We start from the raw sequence: 23186 nt of genomic DNA on the forward strand, positions 1-23186 counted from the left end.
CCTCTCCTGAGTTGTTGGAGGTACACGGACATCTCAAAGGGACAGAGTAGGGGTTCACATGTGGGGAGCCTTCTTAGGAAAGACTCAGAGAAAGGGGGCTCAGTCAAATGTTGGTTGGAACAAACTGTACATTCTTTTGCTGGCCCTGTTTTCTCAGATGGGAACTAAAAAGGGAGCTGGGTCAGCCTAGGGTCATGACCTTAGGCTGCAAGAAATCACAGTAGAGCTTGCTCAAGTGTCTGAGTCTTTTGTAGTTCTCAGCAGTCACTGGATCAGAGGTCTGCCCTCCTCCAGTATGACCTCATCTTCACACCACCATATCTGCAGTGACCGTGTCTCCAGATCAGATGCCATTGACACGTGCTGCGGGTTAGTTTAGTTTAGTTCAGTCACTCAGTTGTTTCCAAGTCTTTGTGACCCCATGAGTCACAGCACACCAGGCCTCCCTGTCCATCACCAATTCCCAGATTTTACTCAAAACTCATGTCCATTGAGTCAGTGATGCCATCCAACCATCTCATCCTCTGTCGTCCCCTTCTCCTTCTGCCTTCAATCTTTCCCAGCATCAGGGTCTTTTCCAGTGAGTCAGCTCTTCGCATCAGGTGGCCAAAGTATTGGAGTTTCAGCTTCAACATCAGTCCTTGCAATGAACATTCAGGACTGATTTCCTTTAGGCTGGACTGGTTGGATCTCCTAGCAATCCAAGGGACTCTCAAGAGTCTTTTCCAACATCATAGTTCAAAAGCATCAAATTCTTTGGCGCTCAAGTTAGGCCTAACCTGCGCAGTCCAAGGGACTCTCAAGAGTCTTTTCCAACATCATAGTTCAAAAGCATCAATTCTTTGGCGCTCAAGTTAGGCCTAACTGCAGGTTAGGCCATGGCCATACCACCTTGGGGCCACCAGTAAAGCCACTACCACCCTGAACCGGTGCAGAAGGGAGGAGGAGAAGGCTGCTGTTTTCAGAATGCCTGCAGAGCATCTGCCTGCCCTGTACTCACGGGATGGGATGCTGTCTTCACAGTAGCGATCAGAGCCACTGCCAAAGCCCTATTGGTAGCTGACAAGTCTGACAGTAGTGGATATTGGAGAGGCCGTGGCTTCATGTTGCTGCTGGAAGCATCAGTTGGTGACACTGCTTTGAAAAACCATCTGGCATTTTTTCTTCAAGTTGAAAGTTCAGGTTACCCTCACCTCGTCAGTTGTACCCCAGGTGTATACATAAGAGAAACTCTTGCACATGGACAGCAGGTGATGGGGGTAAGATGCTAACCCTGGAGAAACCAGAATAAAACTCGTATACCATAAAATTCCCCCCTTGAAAGTGTAGAATTCAATAGTTTTTGGTATAGTCTTAGAGTTGGCCAACCATCTCTTTCCTTTATGTAATTCCAAAACCACAAGAAGAAACCCTAGGAAGAAACAGTGTCCCCATGAGTGGTTACTCTGCAGTCCCATCCCCCCAAGCCCCAGGTACCTGCACATCTCCTGTGAGTGGAATCCTGCAATGTGTGGCTCTTGTGTCTGGCTACTTTCACTCAGCATCATGTTTTTGAGGTTCATCCATGCTGTAGTTTGTCCAAGTACCTCATTTCACTTTATGGCTGGATGATATTCCAGTATAGAGAGAGACTACATATTTTTTTATTCAGTCTTCATTTGATGGACATGTGGGTCATTTCCATTCTGACTGTTAGGAGTAATGCTGGTATGAACATTCCTGTGCCGACATGAGTTTTCATTTCTTTCAGGTAGATACCTAGGATTTCACCCATTTTTTAGAACCAAATTCCAGACACCATGTGATTTCTTCCATAAAAAGTTCCATGTGGATCTCTAAGAAATGACTTTGAAAGAAACATAACCACAACAGCACTGTCACACGTAAAATAGTACCATTACCTGCTGCTGCTGCTGCTGCTGCTAAGTCACTTCAGTCATGTCCGACTCTGTGTGACCCCATAGACGGCAGCCCACCAGGCTCCCCCGTCCCTGGGATTCTCCAGGCCAGAACACAAGTGGGTTGCCATTTCCTTCTCCAGCGCATGAGAGTGAAAAGTGAAAGTGAAGTCACTCAGTCGTGTCTGACTCTTAGCGACCTCATGGACTGCAGCCTACCAGGCTCCTCTGTCCATGGGATTTTCCAGGCAAGAGTACTGGAGTGGGGTGCCATTGCCTTCTCCGACCTGCTAAGTGTCATCAAATAGATTCTAAGATACATCTTGACAGGATTTCCTGTTGTATCCGACATGAGCTGTGAGAGATAGATGGGACTCAAGAAAGACTTGAAGGTTTTGTCCTGCCAACTAGATCATGGGTCAGCCATCTACTGGTAATAAGGAAGGCCATGAGTGGAACTGGCCTCTGGGGATGATCAGGAGTGTAGTTTTACCGAGGTTAGTTTTGAGAGGATGACTAGATATCCAAGTGGAGATATTCATCTAGCAGGACAGGTGGTGTGGGCTATTTGCACTCTTAGGTGGGGAAGGCCTCACTAAGTTGCCATCGAGTAAGCCTGAAAGACTGAGGACATGAGCCATATGGATATCTGGGAAAAGACTGTTTTAGAGGAGAGGAAAGTATGTGCAAAGGTCCTGAGGCAGGAGCATACCTGTAATGTTCAGGGAAGACTAAAGAGGCAAGCATAGCTGGGGCAGAATGGAGAGGGGCTGAGGAGGTAGTCATGGTGGGGACAAGTCATGTGGGATTAGTAAGCCAGTGGAAGGATTCAGGCTTTGATCCTGAGTGTGACAGGAACCGGGGGAGGGAGCTGTGCTATGTGGATTCCTCTGGAGTGTGGGGGATATTATGGATTGTTATGTTTCCCCTAAAGAAATATCCATATCCTAACCCCTACTACCTCAGAATGTGACCTTAGTTAAACATGAGGTCTTTGCAGATATAACCAAGTTAAGGTGAGGACACAGTAGCTGAGGATGGGTTTAAATCCAATGACTGGTGTCCTTAGAAGAGAAACAGACATACAGGGAAGATGGTCACATGATGATGGAGGCAGAGATGGAGTGATGCAGCTACAGCTGATGAATACCAAGGACCGCTGGCCACCCCCAGAAGCCAAGGCAGCGGCCTGGAGCTGATCCTCCCCCAAAGCTCTCAGAACGATCCAGCACTGCTGACACCTTGCTCTTGGGCTCCTGGCCTCTAGAAAGCAATCTGTTCCTGTTACCTTAACCGCCTGCCAAATTTGTGGTCCTTTTGGGCAGCCCTGGGGAACTCCTACAGCCACGGGTGGAACTGGGAGCCTGGGCAAGCTTATTGCAGCTGCCCAGCAAGGGGCTCTCAGCAGGCTGGGCCCAGTGGTGGGCTGCAGTGTGGGCGTTAATCCATAGGGTGTGCCCGTGGGCTTCAAGGTGGAGAAGTTAGACAGGCAGTCAGATAGCTAAGTTGGGTTGCAAGAGACAAGTCGGTCCTGGAGGTGGGACTCTGGAAACTCTCAGCCTGTGGAGGGTACTGAAGGCCTTAAGACAGAGCAGGTCATCCTCACATGCGTGTACATGGAGAGGGTCACGGGCTTGAGACTGCCCTTGAGAAGGAATGGTGGATGGGGCTGGGTGCATGTGTGCGAGTGCATCAGTGCGCATGTGCAGGCCCCCAGGCCTGGCTGGGAGTTCTGTGGTGGTTGGTACCGAGGGGCGGGGAAAGCCGAGGACTGGGGCTTAACCCAGGGCTTGAGCAGGCCTCGGTCTCAGGGGACTGTAGTCTGGACAGCTTGATGAGGGGAGCTGGGCAAAGGGGAGTTGGGCCAACTCTTGCATCTTCTTGCTTGTAAAAGTCTTCTGGAAATGGTGTCTGTCCACATCACCTTCCATTGGCCTGGGGCCCGCGGAGCGGAGTGTGTATCTTTGTCACTCTGTTTGTGTCTTGCCTTCCCCAGCACTGAATCTCAGAGGTGGAAAGGCTCCCACGTCCCTGCCTCTCCTTTCCCCCCATCTGCGGGGATGAGGAAGGCCTGGGAGGGGGGGCTCACAGGATGGGATCTCTTTCCACCGCTTCAGTTGCCTGGATGAGGGGGAGATGCTTCCAGAGGTGGAGGTTAGGTGAGGGGGGCTGCTGAGGGCAGCCCTCAGGAGGCCTGTCACCGTGTTTCCAGGCTTCCCCGGGGACTTGAGGGTGCCAGGGGCAAGCAGCTGGCAAGAAACCACTGCTGACAGATAGTGGCTCTTTTTTTTTCATGCAGCAGATGGCTGAGGACAAGGCCTCAGTGAAAGCCCAGGTGACATCCTTGCTGGGGGAGCTGCAGGAGAGCCAGAGTCGCTTGGAGGCTGCCACTAAGGAGCGCCAGGCTTTGGAGAGCAGGTGAGGTGGCAGGGAGGGTGATCCCAGTCCAAGGCCACTGCCAGGGACAACAGGACCCTTCGGGAGCCTCTGGAGATGTCCTCTGTGACAGGACACACAGGACTGGGGTTACTGGGTGTCCAGGATCTGGGTCCCAGTGCACCTGTGGGCTCTCTGATCTTCTGCTGGAGTATGGCTTCTTTACTGAGTGGGTGTTTCTGGAGTGGCATGGAAGGGCAAGCCTGTGGGCTGCAGGGAAGCCCTCCCAGCTGAGGTTGATGACAAGGAATGGGCATACACCAGGACCCCCAAGGGCAGAAGACACGGGTCAGGGGTGAAGACCCCCACGCCTTTGGTTCCCTGTCTCCCTCCCTTGAAGGGGCCCCCAGCACGGTTACTTCACTGGCAGCAACAGAAGTCCCCCTGGAGACCTAGGGAGTCCACTCGAGACTCGGCACCGCAAGTATTATTGATGGTTGATGGCTGTCATTCACATGCCAAACTTCCCGACTCCCAGAGGAAAGCAGGTGCACCCCATAAACCACCCTGTGGTGCCAACAGCTGAGGCACAGAGACCACCCTTATCAGTAGGGAAAGTGTCTCATTGATGTCAAGGACTCGCACCAGCCTACTGCTCAGGCACCACCCCCGGGCCAGCCTTGCACACCAGCCCTTTTGTAGTTAGCGTCCTTAGGTTCTCTGGTTGCTCTCTTCTGCAGAGGGAGGTTCCTGCAAGTGAGGTTATTGGGTCAAAGGGCACGGATGTTTCTGTGGTTCTCACGCTGCCCCACTGCAGATGCCCCAGACTGATGGGTTCAGGCTACAGGGTGGCCCCAGCTCTCACAGCATGAGAGGTGATCAGGGTGCCCCGGGTGGTGTCTGGGATGCCTTCCTGAAGGAGGCTGGGGGAGCAGGCAGGAGGTAAGCACGTGTGAGTTTGCTACCCTCTAGGAAAGAGACAGTGAGGGGGGAGGCCACTCAAGGCTGAGCCTGCTGGCTCTGGGATTGTTGCATCCTGCCGTCTTCTCAGACATGCCTCTGTCACTCCATGTTGCGAAAAGGCACATGTAATTTTTAGGACACTCTGGTATCTTCTCTGCCTATCTTTTTTTCTTTGCACCTAAAAGAAGCTGCTGGAGTTGGGATGCTGACAGTGCAGTTTTGTAACTGCTTTTGGTCCTCTAACGATCCTGGAGGGCCGTTATTCCAGCAATTATAGGCTCTTGGGTGCCCTGCTTTCCTATCACTCCACCTCCACCCCTACCCCTTTGGCTGAGCACATACGTGCTGAGCTAGACAGCTCAGGGCAGGAGGCGTCTCCCATTGGGCCCCTGGCAGGTGGCAGTCCCATCTGATGATGGCAGAGACAGGGCTGGGTTTTGTCAGCTCACAGACGGGATCTGAGTCTGATAGACTGGCCCAGGCATGGAGAGATGCTGGGACCAGAGCCGATCTCCAGCAGCCCCCCGCCATCACCCTGCAGTGGGGCTGAGGCAGCCTCAGTCCAGCAGGTGGCCTGGCCGAAGCCTGGACCCAGAGTGCAGGGCGCTGTGTGGACATAGGAGAGCCGGGGTGGTGGGGGGTGCTGGACCATCAGTGCTGTGTCCCTGCAGGCAGGAAGTCAGAGGCTCTTTGGGCAGGTGTGAAGCCTGCATGGCTTCTGGAGCAGTGCCCCTTTCCTGCTCCCCCCCATTTGTTACTTCTCCCTCCCCACCTTCTAGAAATTCTATCAAGGCTGGGTGTCTCTGCTTCTTTCCTCGCAGTCCCTCCCGACCCGTCCACTAGACGGCCCTGGCCAGCACACCCAGCACCCGCCTGTTGTAACCTCATGGGCAGTTCCTGGGGCTCCTCTCCCCTGGGACCACCTCCCTCACCCCTAGAACAGCCTTCCCGGATGGCTGTCCCCAGCCCAAACCCACCCTGAGCCAGGCGCCCCGCAGTCGTCCCTGTCTCCCCGGCCAGCGCCCATCCCAGTGTCACCTGGAGTCCTCCCCCTTCGTTGCTCTGTGCCAGGACTGGTCCCCCGCCCTGGTGTCTGTCTGGCACCATGTGGCGGGGGTGCTGGGCTGGCCGGTAGCCCCCCGCCCCGGGCCTGCCTGTGAAATCCGCTTCTTTGCAGGGTCCGGGCGGCCAGCGAGCAGGCCCGGCAGCTAGAGAGCGAGCGGGAGGCCCTGCAGCAGCGGCACAGCGTGCAGGTGGACCAGCTGCGTCTGCAGAACCAGAACATGGAGGCTGCCCTGCGCATGGAGCGCCAGGCCGCCTCGGAGGAGAAGTAAGTGGGCTGTGGTTGGGGGGCGCCCAACGCTGTCCCTGACCATCATCACACCCCAGAGAGGCGTCCTGGAGAGGGTGACATCCTTCACTCTCCCGTCCACATTCTGATTCCACCCTCTGGCCCACATGTTCACAGCGTCCTGTTGAGGATCCTGCTTTATCTTTGTTGGGGTGTCTTTTGAGTCTTCTTTCATCTTAAACCATCTTCCTGCTTTTCTGGATTTTCATGAAGTTGACTTTTTTGAAGGGGACAGGACAGCTGTCTTTAGTTTTATTTTTTGCACATAAAAATACATATTCTTCTGAAAAAGAACTATGTCTTCCAGAATAAATACTTCGAGACTGACGTTGTATTACATTTTTATAAATTTCATTCATTATTGTCTCTGGTTCACTAAAAACTGCTGGACTCTCCTGTCTGCTGCTGCTGCGGTCAGTCTGTTGTGACAGGTTTTTTATTGTTTTTCTTTCTTTTTTGTTGTGATAAGGTTTTGATTGAAGTTATTTAGTTTTTGTTGTGGTATGTTTTGATTGAAGTACATGAAGAAAAGCCAACCTCACAGAGATGTGTAGTTGGACCAAAGCTCTGCTTTTTGATACACATTGCTTTCTATACTTTTTCGAAAACGTGTAATTTAAGGAAAAGGATATGAACTAGGTAGCAAAGCTTGTCTCGGAGCTGATGGCTTGCAAGACCCAGAGGCACCCCAAAAGCCTCATTCTGGCCTTTGGCCTTGAGGAGAAGGAAGGGGGTGAAATTGAACGCTGTGGCTGGATCAGGACAACGTGGTTTCTTTTCCTCAGGCGGAAGCTGGCCCAGCTACAGGTGGCCTATCACCAGCTCTTCCAAGAGTATGACAACCACATCAAGAGCAGCATGGTGAGCAGTGAGCGGAACCGAGTGAGTACAGGAGAGGTGTCCTCCGGGTGTTGGGGACTGACCTGCCCCTGTCTCCTCTCCCTGCAGTCTGGGAGCTGATCCCCTCCCCCCAGATCTGGGATATTGGAAGTCAAGGCCCTACCTTAACAGACTCACAGAGCTAGCTTTGGAGAGGGATATTCGATTCATCCTAGAGCTTGGTCAGGGCCCTGGAGTGACAGGTCAGGCCAGATTGGGGGGAGGTGGAGATGCTTGGACTGTGTTGTTTGCTGCCCATGGTGGACTGGGGGCGGGGCTCCAGATGCTCTGCTCTGAGCAGGATCATGCTTGTTTCCATGGCTGCTTCCGCCTGCCAGGCGTCCCTTGGGATTGTTTCTGTACCAGTATTGAAGGTAGCTGGGAGCCCTGTGCCTTGTTGGTCATCATCAGACCTATCCTGAGTGTAGTTTTTAGTGATCACATTTCAAGGATATAGTTAAAACAGAAACATACCTGGAAGAGACTTATAAGGGTAAAGCCTGAAACTGGGTCGCTGGGTGGTGTGTGTGAGTGTGTGTGTGTGTGTGCATGCGCGCACATCTGTGTGTGAGTGTGTCTCTGTGGGTGGGGCGGAGGCCCGGTGTGTGTGTGTGTGTGCGCGCGCATCGGGCAGGAAAGGGAGTTGTGGGGCATCTGTGAGGTGGCGTCGCAGGAGGACCTATGAGACTCGGCTTAGCAGGCATGTAGTGGAGCACTAGGGCATGAGACTGGTCCGCGTGGAGTGGGTGGCCCCTGTCCCTTGGAGGGTTGGAGGAGGACTGTACAGCTCAGGATGGAACGTCATCCTGGGGGAGATTGTGTCAGGTGACCCCAGCGGTTCTTTCTGGCCTCCTCTGCTTTTCCCATGCCTTGCACAGCACCCCGTCTTTGGTTCCTCTTGGTCCTCCTCCCCAGGAGCAGCAGCCGGCCCGGGGACAGCCCGGCCTCCATGGCCAGGCCGGATGAGGCTCCGTCAGCTCCCTGTCCCCCACATCTAGGGACTGCAGCTGGAAGATCTCAAGCAGCAGCTCCAGCAGGCCGAGGAGGCCCTGGTAGCCAAACAGGAAGTGATTGACAAGCTGAAGGAGGAGGCGGAACAGCACAAGATCGTGATGGAGACTGTCCCGGTGCTAAAAGCCCAGGTGAGGGCTTACCCCTGTGGCCGGCCTGTGGGGGCGCAGGCTAGGACACGAGGGCTAGGACTTGGCACGTCTCGGGTGTCATTTAGCAGTGACCTCTTAGAAAGCCTCTGAGCCCTTCAAGATGTTCCTTGAACTCGCAACGCCCTGGTGGGGACCGTCTTTGTGCCGAGGGGCTCTGTTGTCCCCTGTCTGTTCCCCGGGCCTGGCACAGAGCGGCCGATGGACAGCACACGCCACCCCTCTCTTGGTTTTGCCAGGCGGATATCTACAAGGCGGACTTCCAGGCTGAGAGGCAGGCCCGGGAGAAGCTGGCTGAGAAGAAGGAATTCCTACAAGAACAGCTGGAGCAGCTGCAGAGGGAATACAGCAGGCTGAAGACCAGCTGTCAGGAGTCAGCCAGGTGGGTGTTGGAGTACAGGCCCCACAGGCAGTGGCGCTGGATCCTGGGCCCGTTGGGTCAAGGGGGGCTGGCCTCCCCCTCCCCGCCTTGCATCCCATCCTTCCCCCAGCCTCGTGCATGCTGGAGACGTGACCCAGATGTGTTGATTGGATGCTTTCTTTTCTTTTCTCAAAGGATTGAAGACATGAGGAAACGGCACGTTGAGGTCTCCCAGCCCCCCTTAGCCCCTGCCCCAGGTGAGCGAGCAGCGGGAGGAGGCATGATGGATCCCAAAACTATGGGGGAAGAGGGAACTGGACGTGGCCCCCTTCTCCCCATCAGTACACCCGCACCCCAGGGGCAGGCCGAAAGGGGAGATGCTAGCCTTGGTGACTCAGGTGATCATAGTCCAGGTGTTGGTCCTCGCCTTGCCCCACAGTTGGTGCAGGGGGACACACACACAAAACCCACCCCAACTGGTGCCTGATCTCTTTCCCCAGCTCATCACTCCTTTCACCTGACCCTGCCCAGCCAGAGGAGAAGCCCCCCTGACGAGCCGCCCAACTTCTGCTGCCCCAAGTGTCAGTATCAGGCTCCTGACATGGACACCCTGCAGATACACGTCATGGAGTGCATCGAGTAGGGCTGCAGGCTGCCAGGCAGCCCAGGACTGTGCTCTCTGCTGCTTTCCTCTCCTGTCTGCCTGGGCCTGAACTAGGGGCAGCTGACACAGAGTGGGCGCCCTCTCTGAGCCCCAAGACCTAGCAACAGGACCCCATGCTTCTACACCCTTGTCCACAGGTTCACCTCTCTTAGGGCAACACAGAGCCCCAGTGTGGCCCACCACTATGCCCTTTTGATTCGTTCTGTCTGCCTGAGCTGCTTGGCTCTGGGGTTCACACTTTTTCCACCTTTGCTGGGAAGGTCACAAGCCACAGCTGGAGCTCCTGGACACCGGCTTCCCAGGCTGAGGTGGGCAGAGCCTTCCTCCCAGCCACCTGGCACAGTGCCCGGGGTGCAGGTCTTGTAAGCTGGGTGCTGTTCCCTTGGCAGCTGGAGCACATGGGACTGACACTGTCTGCTACTAATGGACATCGGGGTTATCGCTGTGGTACAAAATCCTTATGCATCTCTCATACGTACCTTGGGTTGGATCCTTCAAAGCAGCACCATTGAGTATCCACTGGGGCTAGACAGCGCTGGGGCCCCTACCCTGATGTGCCTTCCTGCTCTCCGCACAGCTCTGCCATGAATGATGGGTGTCCAAGAGTGGGGGGGCTTGTGCCCCCCCACCAGGTGAGCTTGTCTCTGTTAAGAGTGAGCTTGACTTATCTCTTCAGAGCTTGAAGGGTCCTTTTCAGTTCTGGTATAAATGGCCTGCTTGGATTTTTTTACCTATTTTTCTATTGGGCTGTTAGTCTTTTATTCCTTGACTTACAAGAGCTCTTTGGTCATTAGGGGGATCGACTCTTTTCATGTGTGATGTAACCTGCGGTTATCTCTTCCTCTTGACTTGGTACCAGTGTGTTTACACTGGAGCCTGTTCTCTTGTCGTTTCGTTTATCCTGCACAGCGTTGTCACCACCTCTTGGTCTGAGGAGGTATGCGTGCCACAGGTACACTTGCCCCGTGCTGCCTGACGCTGCAGTTCACCCTGGTCCTCCCCAGGAGCGCTGCCACCAAAGTCTGTGATGCTGTTCCCTGTGCCAGTCCCAGATGCCCCAGCCTGGCCAACAGAAGCCACTTCACCATTTCTGGCAGAGTACCAACACCAGAGAACTCTTCCTTATAGTTTTGCAAAAATCTGGATATTTCCGAGGATGTCAATGCTGTGGGCATCAACCCTGTAATTGTGGTTTCCTTCTCAGCGCCCAGCATCCCTCTGTGCCCCGGGGGCTGCCTGGTTGGAAACGGGATGGCACAGAGTCCCGTCCCTGGGTTTTGTGTGGGACTCCCTGCTATCTGGCAGTGCCAGGGAGGACTAGGATTGGGATATCAGTCTGGATGGATGATGGCCCAGCCAGCATCCTGTTCTGAAAATAAGCCTGGGCTGAGGGCTTTCTTGTCATCTGCAGGGGTAGACTGATCTACTTCCTGAAGCCCAAGTGTTCAGTTGCAAATGGTCCTCAGGAACATGTTAAAGGCACAGATAGGTTCTCTGCTCATGGATGCTCTTTCAGACCACATCCTGCAATTTTTCTATAAGAGCACTTGCCATTTTGGGGGAATGTATTAGTTTCCTGTTGTTGCTGGAACAGGTGACTACAAACTTGGTGGCTTAAACCATCTAGAATTCATTCTTTCCCACTTCTGGAGGTCTAAGTCTGAAATCCAGGTGTGGGCAGGCTTTGTTCTTTCTAGAGGCCTCTCTTCCAGCTCCCAGTGGTCTTCCTCAGTGTTCCTTGGTAGGTGGACGTGTCTCTCCAGCGTCTGCCTCTGTCTCTACATGGTCTCCACTTCTGTTTGCATGTCTGTCTTCTCTTTCAAGGACACTTACTGGATTTAGAGCCTCCCCCACCCCGAGTCATCCAGGATGACTTTGTCTCCAGATGCTTGCTTTCATCACATCCACAAAGACCCTTTTCCCAAGTAAGATCACAGTCACACGTTCTGGGGGTCAGGATGTGTGCATCTGTGTTGGCCACCGTTCAGCCCAGCACAGGGTCATCTTCTGGAGCCTACAGATAAGGACAGATGCGTTCGAAGGCAGGCATCTCTGGGATTGGCAGCTCTGTCAGAGGGCTTGTTTTCCGGGGTGATGATGACCGCTGTGCTCTGCAGAGGCAGGTGACACTGAGGTGAGGAAAAACAGAGTTGGGAGTGGGGTAGGTGCTTGCAGGCTTGGGGACTGTCGAGCTTCAGGCCCTGTCATCTCCGGCTGGACACCGCTGCTGGGGCTGATGCACGCAGCTAGGAAAAAGAAAGAGGGTGGCTCTGTTGGACCACTTGCCTCCTGGGTGGTGGCTCCTGGCTGGGTAGGGATTGGTTTCGTGCTTCTAAGATGATGACAGGCGCACCAGAGTGCTTCTCTGACCAGCCTCCTCCTCTGAAAGGGGGCTGAAAGAAGGGGAGACCCCAGAGTGGTGTGAGGTGGACATTCTCTGCGCCCTCAACCCAGGAGTGTTGCTATGGCTCGGGCAGACGCCCCCACCTAGGCAGCACAGTAGCTGTAGTGGGAGCTTCACACATGTTCCACCTGTGCCCCAAAGCAGCTGCTTTGGGGCTGGCTGGGGACCGGGCACCAGCTGGGACCCTCTGTTGTCTGGAACCTTCTCTTCCTGCAGGCTGGGCATCCCTCACACCCGGCCTCCTGCCTCCCGTGGGGCCGACGGGACGTGAGAGACTGAGGGTTTTCAACCAGCCTTCTGAAACAAGGGGTTGGATTCCTCCCGTGAGGGAAGCAGCCTGCCTGCAGGGTCAGCTGTGGTCCCTGGACCCTCACGACTGTGGGTTTGGGTGGTGGAGATGGACAGATAGGACCTCCATGTTGGCATTGCCCATTGCTTCCACACACCCTGCTCCATTACCTGGTTAAGAAAATGCATGTTAAGAGCAATCAAATAAGCACAGTACAAAAGCATTTCTTCCTCATGAATGACTAGAACAACACAGACTCAAACTAGACAAAAAGTGATGTCAAAATGGCAACAAATGCCGACTTCCTGTGCCCTGTTGACAAGGCGTGGGGACCCATTGCCATGGGGCTGGTCGGGTGGGATGGACAAGCACATAGGGAGTGTCCCAGCCTCCTTGACCCGGCAACTTCGGCACTGTCAGGGTGCTGGCTGCAGCAGCATCTGTAGCCACCAAAGGCTGTGGAGTAGGAGGCAGCACTTCTGGAGTGGTGGATACCTCGTCACCTGGAACCCACTCTGGATCACATGGGTGTGAAAAAGCCAGCAGATGCAGCGATGTATGAAGTGTGACCCCAATAAAAGAGGGAGAGCTGTTGTGTGCACCCTGCTACCATTTGGATAGCTGTGGTGGTAGGATTACCAGTGATTAAGTTTGCCTTACATATTTATGTATTTTCCAGATGCCCCTCATTTGTATGTATTACTTTGATAGATAGAGAATGTATGTTCCTGTGAACTTGTTCTGGGGTGGGTGCAGCCAAGGGGTTTGCCTGCGAGTGGCTGGCAGCAGCTGGTACGAGGGCAGACTCCTTGCTTCCGAGCTGTGTGTGCACACTTGAGGGGGTTGTGCTGCAAACAACAGAAATGTATTGCCTCCCAGTCGTGGAGGCCGGAAGTCCACGATCCAGGCCTGGGCAGGGTCAGTTTCTCCTGATGGCCGTGAGGGAGGGTGTGTTCCAGGCCTCTCTCCTGGGATGGGAGAGGCCATCTGCGCCCTGTGTCTTCACGTCGTCTTCCCTCCATGCGTGTCTGAGTCTCTTAAGTGTCCACTTTTATAAGGACACAGTCCCATTGGATTAGGGCCACCCTCGTGACCTCCCTTTAACTCAGTCACCCCCGAGAAGACCTAGTCTCCACATGCGGTGGCATCCTTAGGGCCAGCGGGTGAGGACTGCCTGGTGTCTTCTTGGAGGGAACACATTTCCACCCATAATGTGGGATGCCTAGCTGTCTTCTTTCCAAAAATATCTTCTTTCTTTTCGGCTCTGCTGGGTCTTTGTTGTTCCGAGGGTTTTTTCTAGTTGCGCTGGCTTCTCCCTACAGTGTATTCTCTTGTTGCAGAGCCTGGGCTCTAGGTGAGCAGGCTCAGTAGTTGCTCATTGGCATGTGGGATCTTCCCGGCCCAGGGCTCCCCACACTGGCAGGCGGATTCTTACCCACTGGACCACCAGAGAAGTCCCTAGCTCTATTTGATAGGAGGCTGAAGAGAGCATTTAGGTGACAGCATATAGGAGTCTGCTGTTAGAAAACAGCTGCTGCTCCACCTCTGTGGTGAATCGGAGGCCTTCCGTGGTCCCCTACTCGCTGATGGGTCAGAAAGGCGTCAGGGCTGAGTGGCTTCCTTGGCTGCAAAAGGACATCACTGGAAGGGCCAGGCCTGACCTGTCCCTCGGCAGGCTTTGCTGAGGTGCAGAGAGCAACAGTGGCTCCTTGGAGAGGAGCTGGAGCCCAGCAGTGTGTTCCCTAGGCCCGTCTGCTGTGTGAGGCTTGCACTGGTGACTACCTTTCTGAGTCTCAGGCTCCTCATCCATAAAATGAGACCATCCAAGGTTTGACTTCCATTTCAGTCGCTGCTGAGAGCAGACTGTTGTTTGCATGCTGTTCCCCCAGGGTGGATGGAGAATCAGAGGAAAGGAAATAGGACTGCAGCAGCCGTGTTTTGCAGGCGGGTGGTGTGCAGTGTGGCTGCTTCATGGTTTCTGCAACCTCTGCCCTGACATAGCCGAGTGTCTCCTTCCTTCATGGTGGTGAAGCTATGGCAAGGGGGCCGCTTGAACAGCCTTGGCCAGGGCAGAGCTAGAACTGGAGTCAAGATAGAAACCACAAGACTCCAAGGCAGACATCTCAACCTAGGGTCAAACTGCACACTACACTGTGTGTGGGGGGGTGGCCCCCCAAATTCAGGTGGGTACAATTTGGAGCACGTTGCCACTGCATCCATGGAGTGGGCCAGGTGGCCCTGCTGCAGCTGATGGGACTCAGTTGCAGTCAATCTGCATTTGTTTTGCTTGTGGCGAACCATCATGAGCCTTTGTTGCATTTCTTCATTTCTTTGTAAAGACTTCTTCAGCCCCATCAAGGTTACCATTGTGTGGATACTCAGAAATGGGATGAGAAAATGTGCTGACCACACACTGACCTGTGCTGTGACCTTCCCTGCTGACTCTGAGAGCAGTTAAGTGCAACCAACTGAACATAGGGTGAGAAGCAAAAGTGATTTCCTAAGAGTCTAGTGATGGTGTGCGGCTGCCACAAGCATCATAAACAGTGCTCTATGGCAGAGGTGCCCATGTTCTCAGTTGCATTAACTGCTCTGCTAACCACAGGGGTGGCCACCCCTGGCTTTTGTGCTTGTGTTACCCAGTCATTGGTGAGCACTGACTTCCTAACAGTTGCACTTCTCTGAGCACATCCCCAGGGACTGCATTGGGTGCTCACAACAAAACACAGATACACACACACACACACACACACATACTGACTGCTAACTGCTCGTTAATTCCTGCAACTTCAAAGATAATGTGACTCACTCTTTAAACCTAAAAGCATGTAATTCCAAGCTGCAAATTATGTTTTAAAAAGCTGATTGTTAAAAGTTTATTTTCAAAGGTGTTCCCCAAACACTTCATGATGCAGGTGTTTTTTTTTTTTTTTTTTTTGGTAGTAAAATACACATAAGATTTACCATTTTAACCATTTTAAGTGCACAGTTCAGTTCAGTTCAGTGGCACGAAGCATATTCACATGGTTGGGCAACCACCCCACCATCCATTCCGGAACCTTTTCGTCTTCCCTAATGGAAACCTGGTCCCCAATAGATACTAACTCCACATCTCTGCCCTCCCAGTCCTCATCTGTCTCGTGTCAGCAGCATTAGGATATGCAGTCGAGGAGCAGCTCAGCCGGCCTTCAGGTAAAGGGGTAGGAACCGGTTTTATTTGGTAACCACTGTCAGCAGGTGAAAGCGCCCAGCACCCTTCTGATAGGAACAGGGGTCCCAGTGATTTGAAGGGAGAGTGAGGTGGGGTCAGCGAGCAGGGTCTCAAGTGAAAACTCACGGCGGGTTGGTCAGGGTCAATGTGGTGAGGTCAGCAGCATCCATCCCCGGGGTCAGTTCTTGGATGTTATGATTCCATCCTACTCAGAGATGGGGAGACTCAAGCCCTGTCCTTCCTGAGGATTCCATTTCAAAGGAATGGCTCTCAGGTCCCCGAGAAGGCCTCTTCTGGGATGTTAGAGGTACACGGACATCTCAAAGGGACAGAGCAGGGGTTCACATGTGGGGAGCCTTCTTAGGAAAGACTCAGAGAAAGGGGGGTTGCTCAGTCAAATGTTAGCTGGAACAAACTACATTCTCTTGCCAGCCCTGTTTTCTCAGACAGGGACTCAAAAGGGAGCTGGATCAGCCCAGGGTCCTGACCTTAGGCTGCAAGAAGTCAGCCACTGTTGGCCATCCCTGAGTGCCAGAGGTTGAATGGCATGTTCCTACCAAGAGTCAATGTCACCCTCTTCCCCTTCCTTGACTGTATCTTTAGGCTTTTGCCCCTGTTGCCCCCCTCCTCCCCAGCCCTATGTATGGCAGGGAATGCCCTTTCCCAAATCTTTGCGTGACTGGTTTCTTTCTGTTTCTGCACAACTCAAAGCTTTGAGTTGAAACATCACCTTCATTTAAAGTCTCCATCCTAAATCCATTGCCCTGTTGGAGTCTCCAATCATTTCTGATTTGTTTTACATCTCTGTCCACTAGAGGGCGGAACCCCTGGACCAGCGCGAGGATAGGCAATGAGCTTGCTGAGAAGCCCCGAGTGCACTCAGCGGCAAGTCAGAAGAGAACAGGAGACTGTCTGCCTTGGTCTCTCAATGCAGGTGCCCCCGGTCTGTCCTTTCCTTAGAGGAGAACCCCCCACAGACAGGGGTGTGCGTGTCAGGGGCGGGGTGCAGGCACAGCCGATACTACCGCATCCTGGGTGGAGCAGAGCACAGGGCGTGTGGTAGGACTGGGCGTCTGGAAGCGGGGAGACCCAGGGATGGGGCTGTTCTGTGAATTCTGCGGGTTCCATTGCATCTGAGCGTTGTGGGTCTGGGGCAAGGTGGGGATTGATCTCTCAGACTCACGTAGATGTCTGCTGTACCAGAATGAGGATTCTGTCAGCATCCAGGAGTGTGACAGAACAAGCCTGGGCTTCTCTAACCTTGGGCAGTAGTAGTCAGATTTTTCTACTGAAAATAACTACAGATGACAGATGAAGTATTCTTCAAATCTGTTAAAGCAGTTGAGAACCAACAAGAGAGTGAAAGCTGAGAGGAAATGGGAGTCTGAGAAGGAGGCTACTGAGGCTACTGTGCCCCAAGGATGTTGGTTCTGGAACTGAACACAAGGGAGGCCGAAAGTCAACCCAACTCACCCCGGTACTGGGGCTGCAGGGAGTGTTGATGAGGTGCTCACAGACACAGGAGAGCAAAGCATGAATTTGGGGCTGTGGGCCTGGCTCTGTGCTGTCTGGGTTTGGATAGCTGGGGTGCTTTAGGGACTTCAAGTCCTAAATTTGGTTCCAAGAGTTCCTGGGCTGCTGGCACCCATGTGACTTTCTCAGGGCTGCTGTAACCCATGACCACAAACTGGACGGCTTAACAAAGATTTATTCTCTTTCTGAAATCCAGTTGGGAGCAGGGGCACCTCGTGCTTCAGACTCTGAGGGCAATCCTGTTCCACACCTTGCTCCCAGCCTCACATTGGTGGCCTGTGGTCCTTGGTGTTCTTTGACTCTTAGACATGTCACTTCAGTCTCTGCCTTGTTTTTATATGGCCTTCTCCCTGTGTGTCTCTATGTCTCGTTTTCTTTTCTTTTAAGGGCACCAATCATTGGATTAGGGCCACCCCAAGCCTAATACACCCCAAGATGTATGACTACATCTTGATTACATCTAAAGAGACCCCATTTCCAAATACGGTTACATTTACAGGCAGTGGAGCTTAGGTCTTAAACATCTTTTGGGGGACACTTTGGCTAGTCAGGTTGGGCTGCTATCGCAGACTAGCACAGTCTACTACAGACAGGCTGGAAGTCCAAGGTCATGATACCAACAGAACTTGTGTCTGGAGATGGCCTACTTGTGCTTCATAAACAGCCCCCTTCTTGTGTCCTCACATGGCAGAATGGGTGAGCGAGCTCTTTGGGGTCTCTTTTGTCAGGGCACTAATCCCATTCATGAGGGCTCTACTCTCATGACCCAGATCATCTCCCAAAGGCCCCACCTCCAAAGTCCATCATTTTTCAGGTCAGGATTTCAACACATGAATTTTGAGAGGACACAAACATTCAGTCTGAGGCACAATCCATCCCATAATAGTACCATTAAATGCCTAGCAAAAGGAGGTGCCAAAGAATCCCTACAAAACAACTTCTTAAGGACAGTGAACAGTATACAGTTAAACCACCAAGCACTCAATGCCACAAGGCACCCTGAACAGGACAGGTTGCATGGGACATCCCAGGAAACAGAAATACAAGCAGAAATACACAAATGGGACCTATTCAAATAGGAAATTTTCCACAGTGAAGGAAACTATTGATAAAAACAAAAAGGTCACCTACTGAATGGGAGAAAATATTTGCAAATGACATTAAAAAAAAAATTTATATTGCAGTATCGTTGATTTGGCCTTTTTTTTTTTTTTTTTTTTTTTTTTTTACAGTTCATGAGGTTCACACGGCATGTATACTGGGGTGGTTTGCCATTCCCTCCTCCAGTGGATCACGTTTTGTCAGAACTCTTCTGCTACAACCCATCTGTCTTGGGTGGCTCTGTACGTCATGGCTCATAGCTTCATTGAGTTATGCAAGCCCCTTTGCCACAACAAGGCTATGATGCATGAAAGGGGCCAAATCATGTCCCATGCTAGTAAGGTCATGCTTAAAATCTTGCATGCTAGGCTTCAGCAATATGCCAACCAAGAGCTTCCAGATGTCCACAAGAAAGAAAGTGAAAGTGAAGTCTCTCAGTCATGTCCAACTCTTTGTGACCCCATGGACTGTAGCCTATCACACTCCTCCATCCATGGGATTTTCCAGGCAAGAGTACTGGAGTGGGTTTCCATTTCCTTCTCCAGAGGATCTTCCTGACCTAGGGATCAAACCCGGATCTCCTGCATTGTAGGCAGATGCTTTACCGTCTGAGCCACCAGAGAAGTCCATTTTAGAAAAGGAAGAGGAACTAGAGGTCAAATTGTCAACACTTGCTGGATCAATTTAGAACTTTAATCAATAAGTTTCCCAGGTGGTGGTATTTTATGAGATTATCCAGGGTGAAAGGAGTGTTTTAATTTAAACTCCTTTGCTGGTAGTTTGTTTGCCAAATGCGTTTATGTCCTTGGTACTAATATGCATGATTGCTTATAATATCCTAATCATAAAGTAGCATAAAGAACCTGATTATATAAAAGCCCTAATAGACATAGAGCCTTTTTGAGGGGTGAAGGAGTCCTATTAGAAAACATAAGAAAAATTATTCTAAAGGTGGTTATTGGGTTGACATTTGCTTGCTGTGTTTTTGCTTTTAATGTGCTAATGTTGTGTTATAGAAACCATTGTTAATATAGATCTAGAAAAATAAGAGCTTAGCCCTAGTGTGGTAACAATGAAATGGTTGTTAATTATTAGTCAAGAGTGCTAGGCAGGGGCTGCCTCACCAAAGTTGCAGTCAGTGTGGGGTAAACTTCTTAGATAAATGCAACTGACAACTTCTGCAGAAGGATTAATTTTTATATTAACAAGGTTATACTTCTATTCTGTACTGTTGCTCTATGAGACTGCTACCTTTCAGTTAAGGTCACCATAGAAACAGAAAATAGGTTTACAGTCACCTAACCTGCATAAAATGTTAATAAGCCCCAAGGCCAGAAGATCATGTGCTAAGATTTACTATAGAATTAGAAAGCAAAAAACATCCTGCTTTTCCTAAAAAGCAAAATGATGTAATGCTAATCCTGTGTAAGCACGAGTAAGCATCTTGTACCTTGAAAATGTTCTGAGTAAGGGTATAAAAGCTATGGTAAAAAGTAAACCATTGCCAGACCCTGCAAATACCCCCGTCTGCTCTCTCTCTCTCTCTCTCTCTCTCTCTCTCTCTCTCTCGTCATCCTGATTGGCCCTATCAAGGCTGGTCTCACGTGTCTTCTCTCTCTCTCTCGCCTACGCCGTTCATCCTGTGGGTACCCCCTGGATCCTGCCGAGGCTGGACCCCGGCATGAAGCGACTTAGCAGCAGCATGATCCCATTGCCATTTACTTTGTTATTTTGGGTTCGAGTTTATAAACCTTTTCTGTGTTTCCTGTCTAGACAAGATCCTTTAGCATTTGTTGAAGAGCTGGTTTGGTGGTGCTGAATTCTCTCAGCTTTTGCTAGTCTGTAAAACTTTTGATTTCTCCTTCATATTTGAATGAGATCCTTGCTGGGTTTCTTGGACTTGGGTGGCTATTTCCTTCCCCATTTTAGGGAAGTTTTCAACTATTACCTCCTCAAGTGTTTTCTCATGCCCCCCCCCTTTTTTTTGTATTCTTCTTCTGGGACTCCTATGATTCGAATGTTGGGTCATTTAACATTGTCCCAGAGGTCTCTGAGGCTGTCCTCATTTCTTTTAATTCTTTTTTCCTCTCTGCCTCATTTATTTCCACCATTTTATCTTCCACCTCACTTATCCTATCCTCTGCCTCAGTTATTATTCTACTGTTGGTTCCCTCCATAGTGGTTTTGATCTCAGTTATTGCATTATTCATTATGGATTGACTCTTTTTTATTTCTGCTAGGTCCTTGTTAAACATTTCTTGCATCTTCTCAGTCCTTGTCTCTAGTCTATTTATTTGTAACTCCATTTTGTTTTCAAGATTTTGGATCATCTTTACTATAATTATTCTGAATTCTTTTTCAGGTAGACTCCCTATCTCCTCATCTTTGGTTTGGTTTGGTGGGCATTTACCATGTTCCTTTACCTGCTGACTCTTTCTCTGCCTTTTCATTTGTTTAGATTGCTGTGTTTGGGGTGGTCTTTCTCTAGGCTGGAAGTTTGTGGTTCCTCTTTATTTTGGAGGTTGCTCCCTGTGGGTGGGTTGGATGAGTGGCTTGTCAAGATTTCCTGGTTAGGGAAGCTTGTGTCTGTGTTATGGTGGGTGGAGCTGGATCTCTTCTCTCTGGATTGCAGTGAAGTTTCCAGTGTGATTTTTGGGGTATCTATGAGTTTGGCGTGACTTTGGGCAGTTAATGCTCAGGGCTGTGTTCCTGTGTTGCTGGAGAATCAGTGCGGTATGTCTTTTTCTGGAACTTGTTGGCTCTTGGGTGGAGCTTGGTTTCCGTGTAGGTATGGAGGCTTTTGGATGAGCTCTTGTCGATTCATATTTCCTGGAATCAGGAGTTTTCTGGTGTTCTCAAGTTTTGGATTTAAGCCTCCTACCTCTGGCATGCAGTCTTATTCTTACAGTAGCCTCAAGACTTCTCCATCCATGTAGCACAGATGATAAAAAATCTAGGTTAATGGTGAAAAGATTCTCCACAGTGAGTAGCACCCAAAGAGGTTCACAGAGTTACATGGAGAAGAGAAGAGGGAGGAGGGAGATAGAGGTGACCAGGAGGAGAAGAGGGAGAGTCAAAAGGGGAGAGAGCAATCTAGCCAGTAATCATACCCCTAATTAAAAACACTTACAGAAGATTGTATTCTAAAAGGTACAAAATGAATAACAATACCAAAGAGCAAAGATTGAAACTCTAGTGTCGATTTTCAGGTTAGATTCTCAAAAGTACAATATTAAAAATACAAAATAAAATCTATCTATCTTTATCTATATCTATGAAATTTGCTTTAATAGTAGGGTCTTTTTTGAAAGGTAATAGTAGGTTATAAAAATGAAAAAGGAGTAATAAAGAACTAAAAAATAAAAAACTAAAAAAGATTAAAAAATGGTAATAGTAAAAATGTACTTAGGTATTTCTCTGGAGCTGTTGAGGGCAGTGTGGGGTCAGTTTAGTTTCAGATAGTTCCTTGTTCCAGCTTAAACTTCTTCTCAAGGTCTGCAGGCCCCTCCAATGCTTAGTCAATGCTAACCACAGGGTTTTAATCTGTTGCACCTGTCACTTTCAGAGCAGTTCCCTCTTCTTTGTTTATTTTGGCTTTCTCTGTTTGCACGTCTCTTTAGTGTCTAATTTTCACCTTGACACAAGGGGGCGAAGGTGGTCACTTATTTAGGCTCACTTGTTCAGTTGTGGGGAGGGAGTTCAGTTCACTTCAGTCACTCAGTCATGTCCGACTCTTTGCGACCCCATGGACTGTAGCATGCCAGGCCTCCCTGTCCATCACCAACTCCCAGAGTTTACTCAAACTCATGTCCATTGAGTCGGTGATGCCATCCAACCATCTCATCCTCTGTCATTCCCTTCTCCTGCCTTCAATCTTTCCCAGCATCAGGGTCTTTTCAAATGAGTCAGCTCTTCACATCAGGTGGCCAAAGTATTGGAGTTTCAGCTTCAACATCAGTTCTTCCAGTGAATATTCAGGACTGATCTCCTTTATGATGGACTGGTTGGATCTCTTTGCAGTCCAGGGGACTCTCAAGAGTCTTCTCCAACACTACAGTTCAAAAGCATCAATTCTTCAGCGCTCAGCTTTCTGTATAGTCTAACTCTCACATCCATACATGACTAGTGGAAAAACCATAGCCTTGACTAGACAGACCTTTGTTGGCAAAGTAATGTCTCTGATTTTTAATATGCTGTCTTGGTTGGTCATAACTTTTCTTCCAAGGAGTAAGCGTGTTTTAATTTCATGGCTGAAGTCACTATCTGCAGTGATTTTGGAGCCACCAAAAATAAAGCCTGTCACTGTTTCCACTGTTTACCCATCTATTTGCCATGAATTGAAGGGACCAGATGCCATGCTCTTAGTTTTCTGAATTTTGAGCTTTAAGCCAACTTTTTCACTCTCTCTTCACTTTCATCAAGAGACTCTCTAGTTCTTCTTTGCTTTCTGCCATAAGTGTGGTATCATTTGCATATCTGAGGTTATTGATATTTTTCTCAGAAGTCTTGATTCCAGCTTGTACTTCATCCAGCCCGGCATTTCACAGGATGTACTCTGCATGTAAGTTAAATAAGCAGGGTGACAATATACAGCCTTGTTATACTCCTTTTCTATTTGGAACCAGTCTGTTGTTCCATGTCCAGTTCTAACTCTTGCTTCCTGACCTGCATGGAGATTTCTCAAGAGGGCAGTGAGGTGGTCTGGTATTCCCATCTCTTTAAGAACACTGCAAACAAATATCACTGGCATGTGTGGGGAGTGTTCATAGTGTATGGACCACATGGGGTTTGCCCCAGCTCACGGTGGCGTGTTTTCCCGGTCTACACTGCTAAGGCTCCAGGTTGCTCTGCATGGGAACTGTCCAATGCGGACCCTGTGTTTTGTTGACTTCCCAGGTCTGAGCTGCTCAGATTCAGGTTCTCAGGCATTCTGCAAGGGCACGGACTTGGTTGGGCGTGCGTTTTTTGCCCTTCCCAGGTCCAAGCAGCTCATGCG

At 50.6% G+C, this 23186-nt stretch overlaps 1 protein-coding gene across 7 annotated transcripts in view; it reads left to right on the forward strand.

The window, feature by feature from the left end:
• The window catches only part of IKBKG (inhibitor of nuclear factor kappa B kinase regulatory subunit gamma), a 35582-nt gene that overhangs the window by 7003 nt on the left and 5393 nt on the right, over positions 1–23186 (forward strand). For 3 of the 7 annotated variants that reach the window (XM_065916187.1, XM_065916182.1, XM_065916188.1), the window contains exons 4-10: positions 4198–4316; positions 6415–6567; positions 7374–7470; positions 8466–8609; positions 8867–9009; positions 9184–9245; positions 9489–15247. In XM_065916187.1, coding sequence (XP_065772259.1) covers positions 4198–4316; positions 6415–6567; positions 7374–7470; positions 8466–8609; positions 8867–9009; positions 9184–9245; positions 9489–9631 — 861 coding nt within the window. In that variant the 3' untranslated portion in view covers positions 9632–15247. Of the gene's footprint in view, positions 1–4197; positions 4317–6414; positions 6568–7373; positions 7471–8465; positions 8610–8866; positions 9010–9183; positions 9246–9488; positions 15248–23186 lie in introns of those variants that run through there. The other 4 variants (XM_065916185.1, XM_065916186.1, XM_065916184.1 and 1 more) reach the window with 3 other exon arrangements.

The sequence above is a fragment of the Muntiacus reevesi genome, chromosome X (genome assembly GCF_963930625.1).
Source record: "Muntiacus reevesi chromosome X, mMunRee1.1, whole genome shotgun sequence".
Taxonomy (NCBI): domain Eukaryota; kingdom Metazoa; phylum Chordata; class Mammalia; order Artiodactyla; family Cervidae; genus Muntiacus; species Muntiacus reevesi.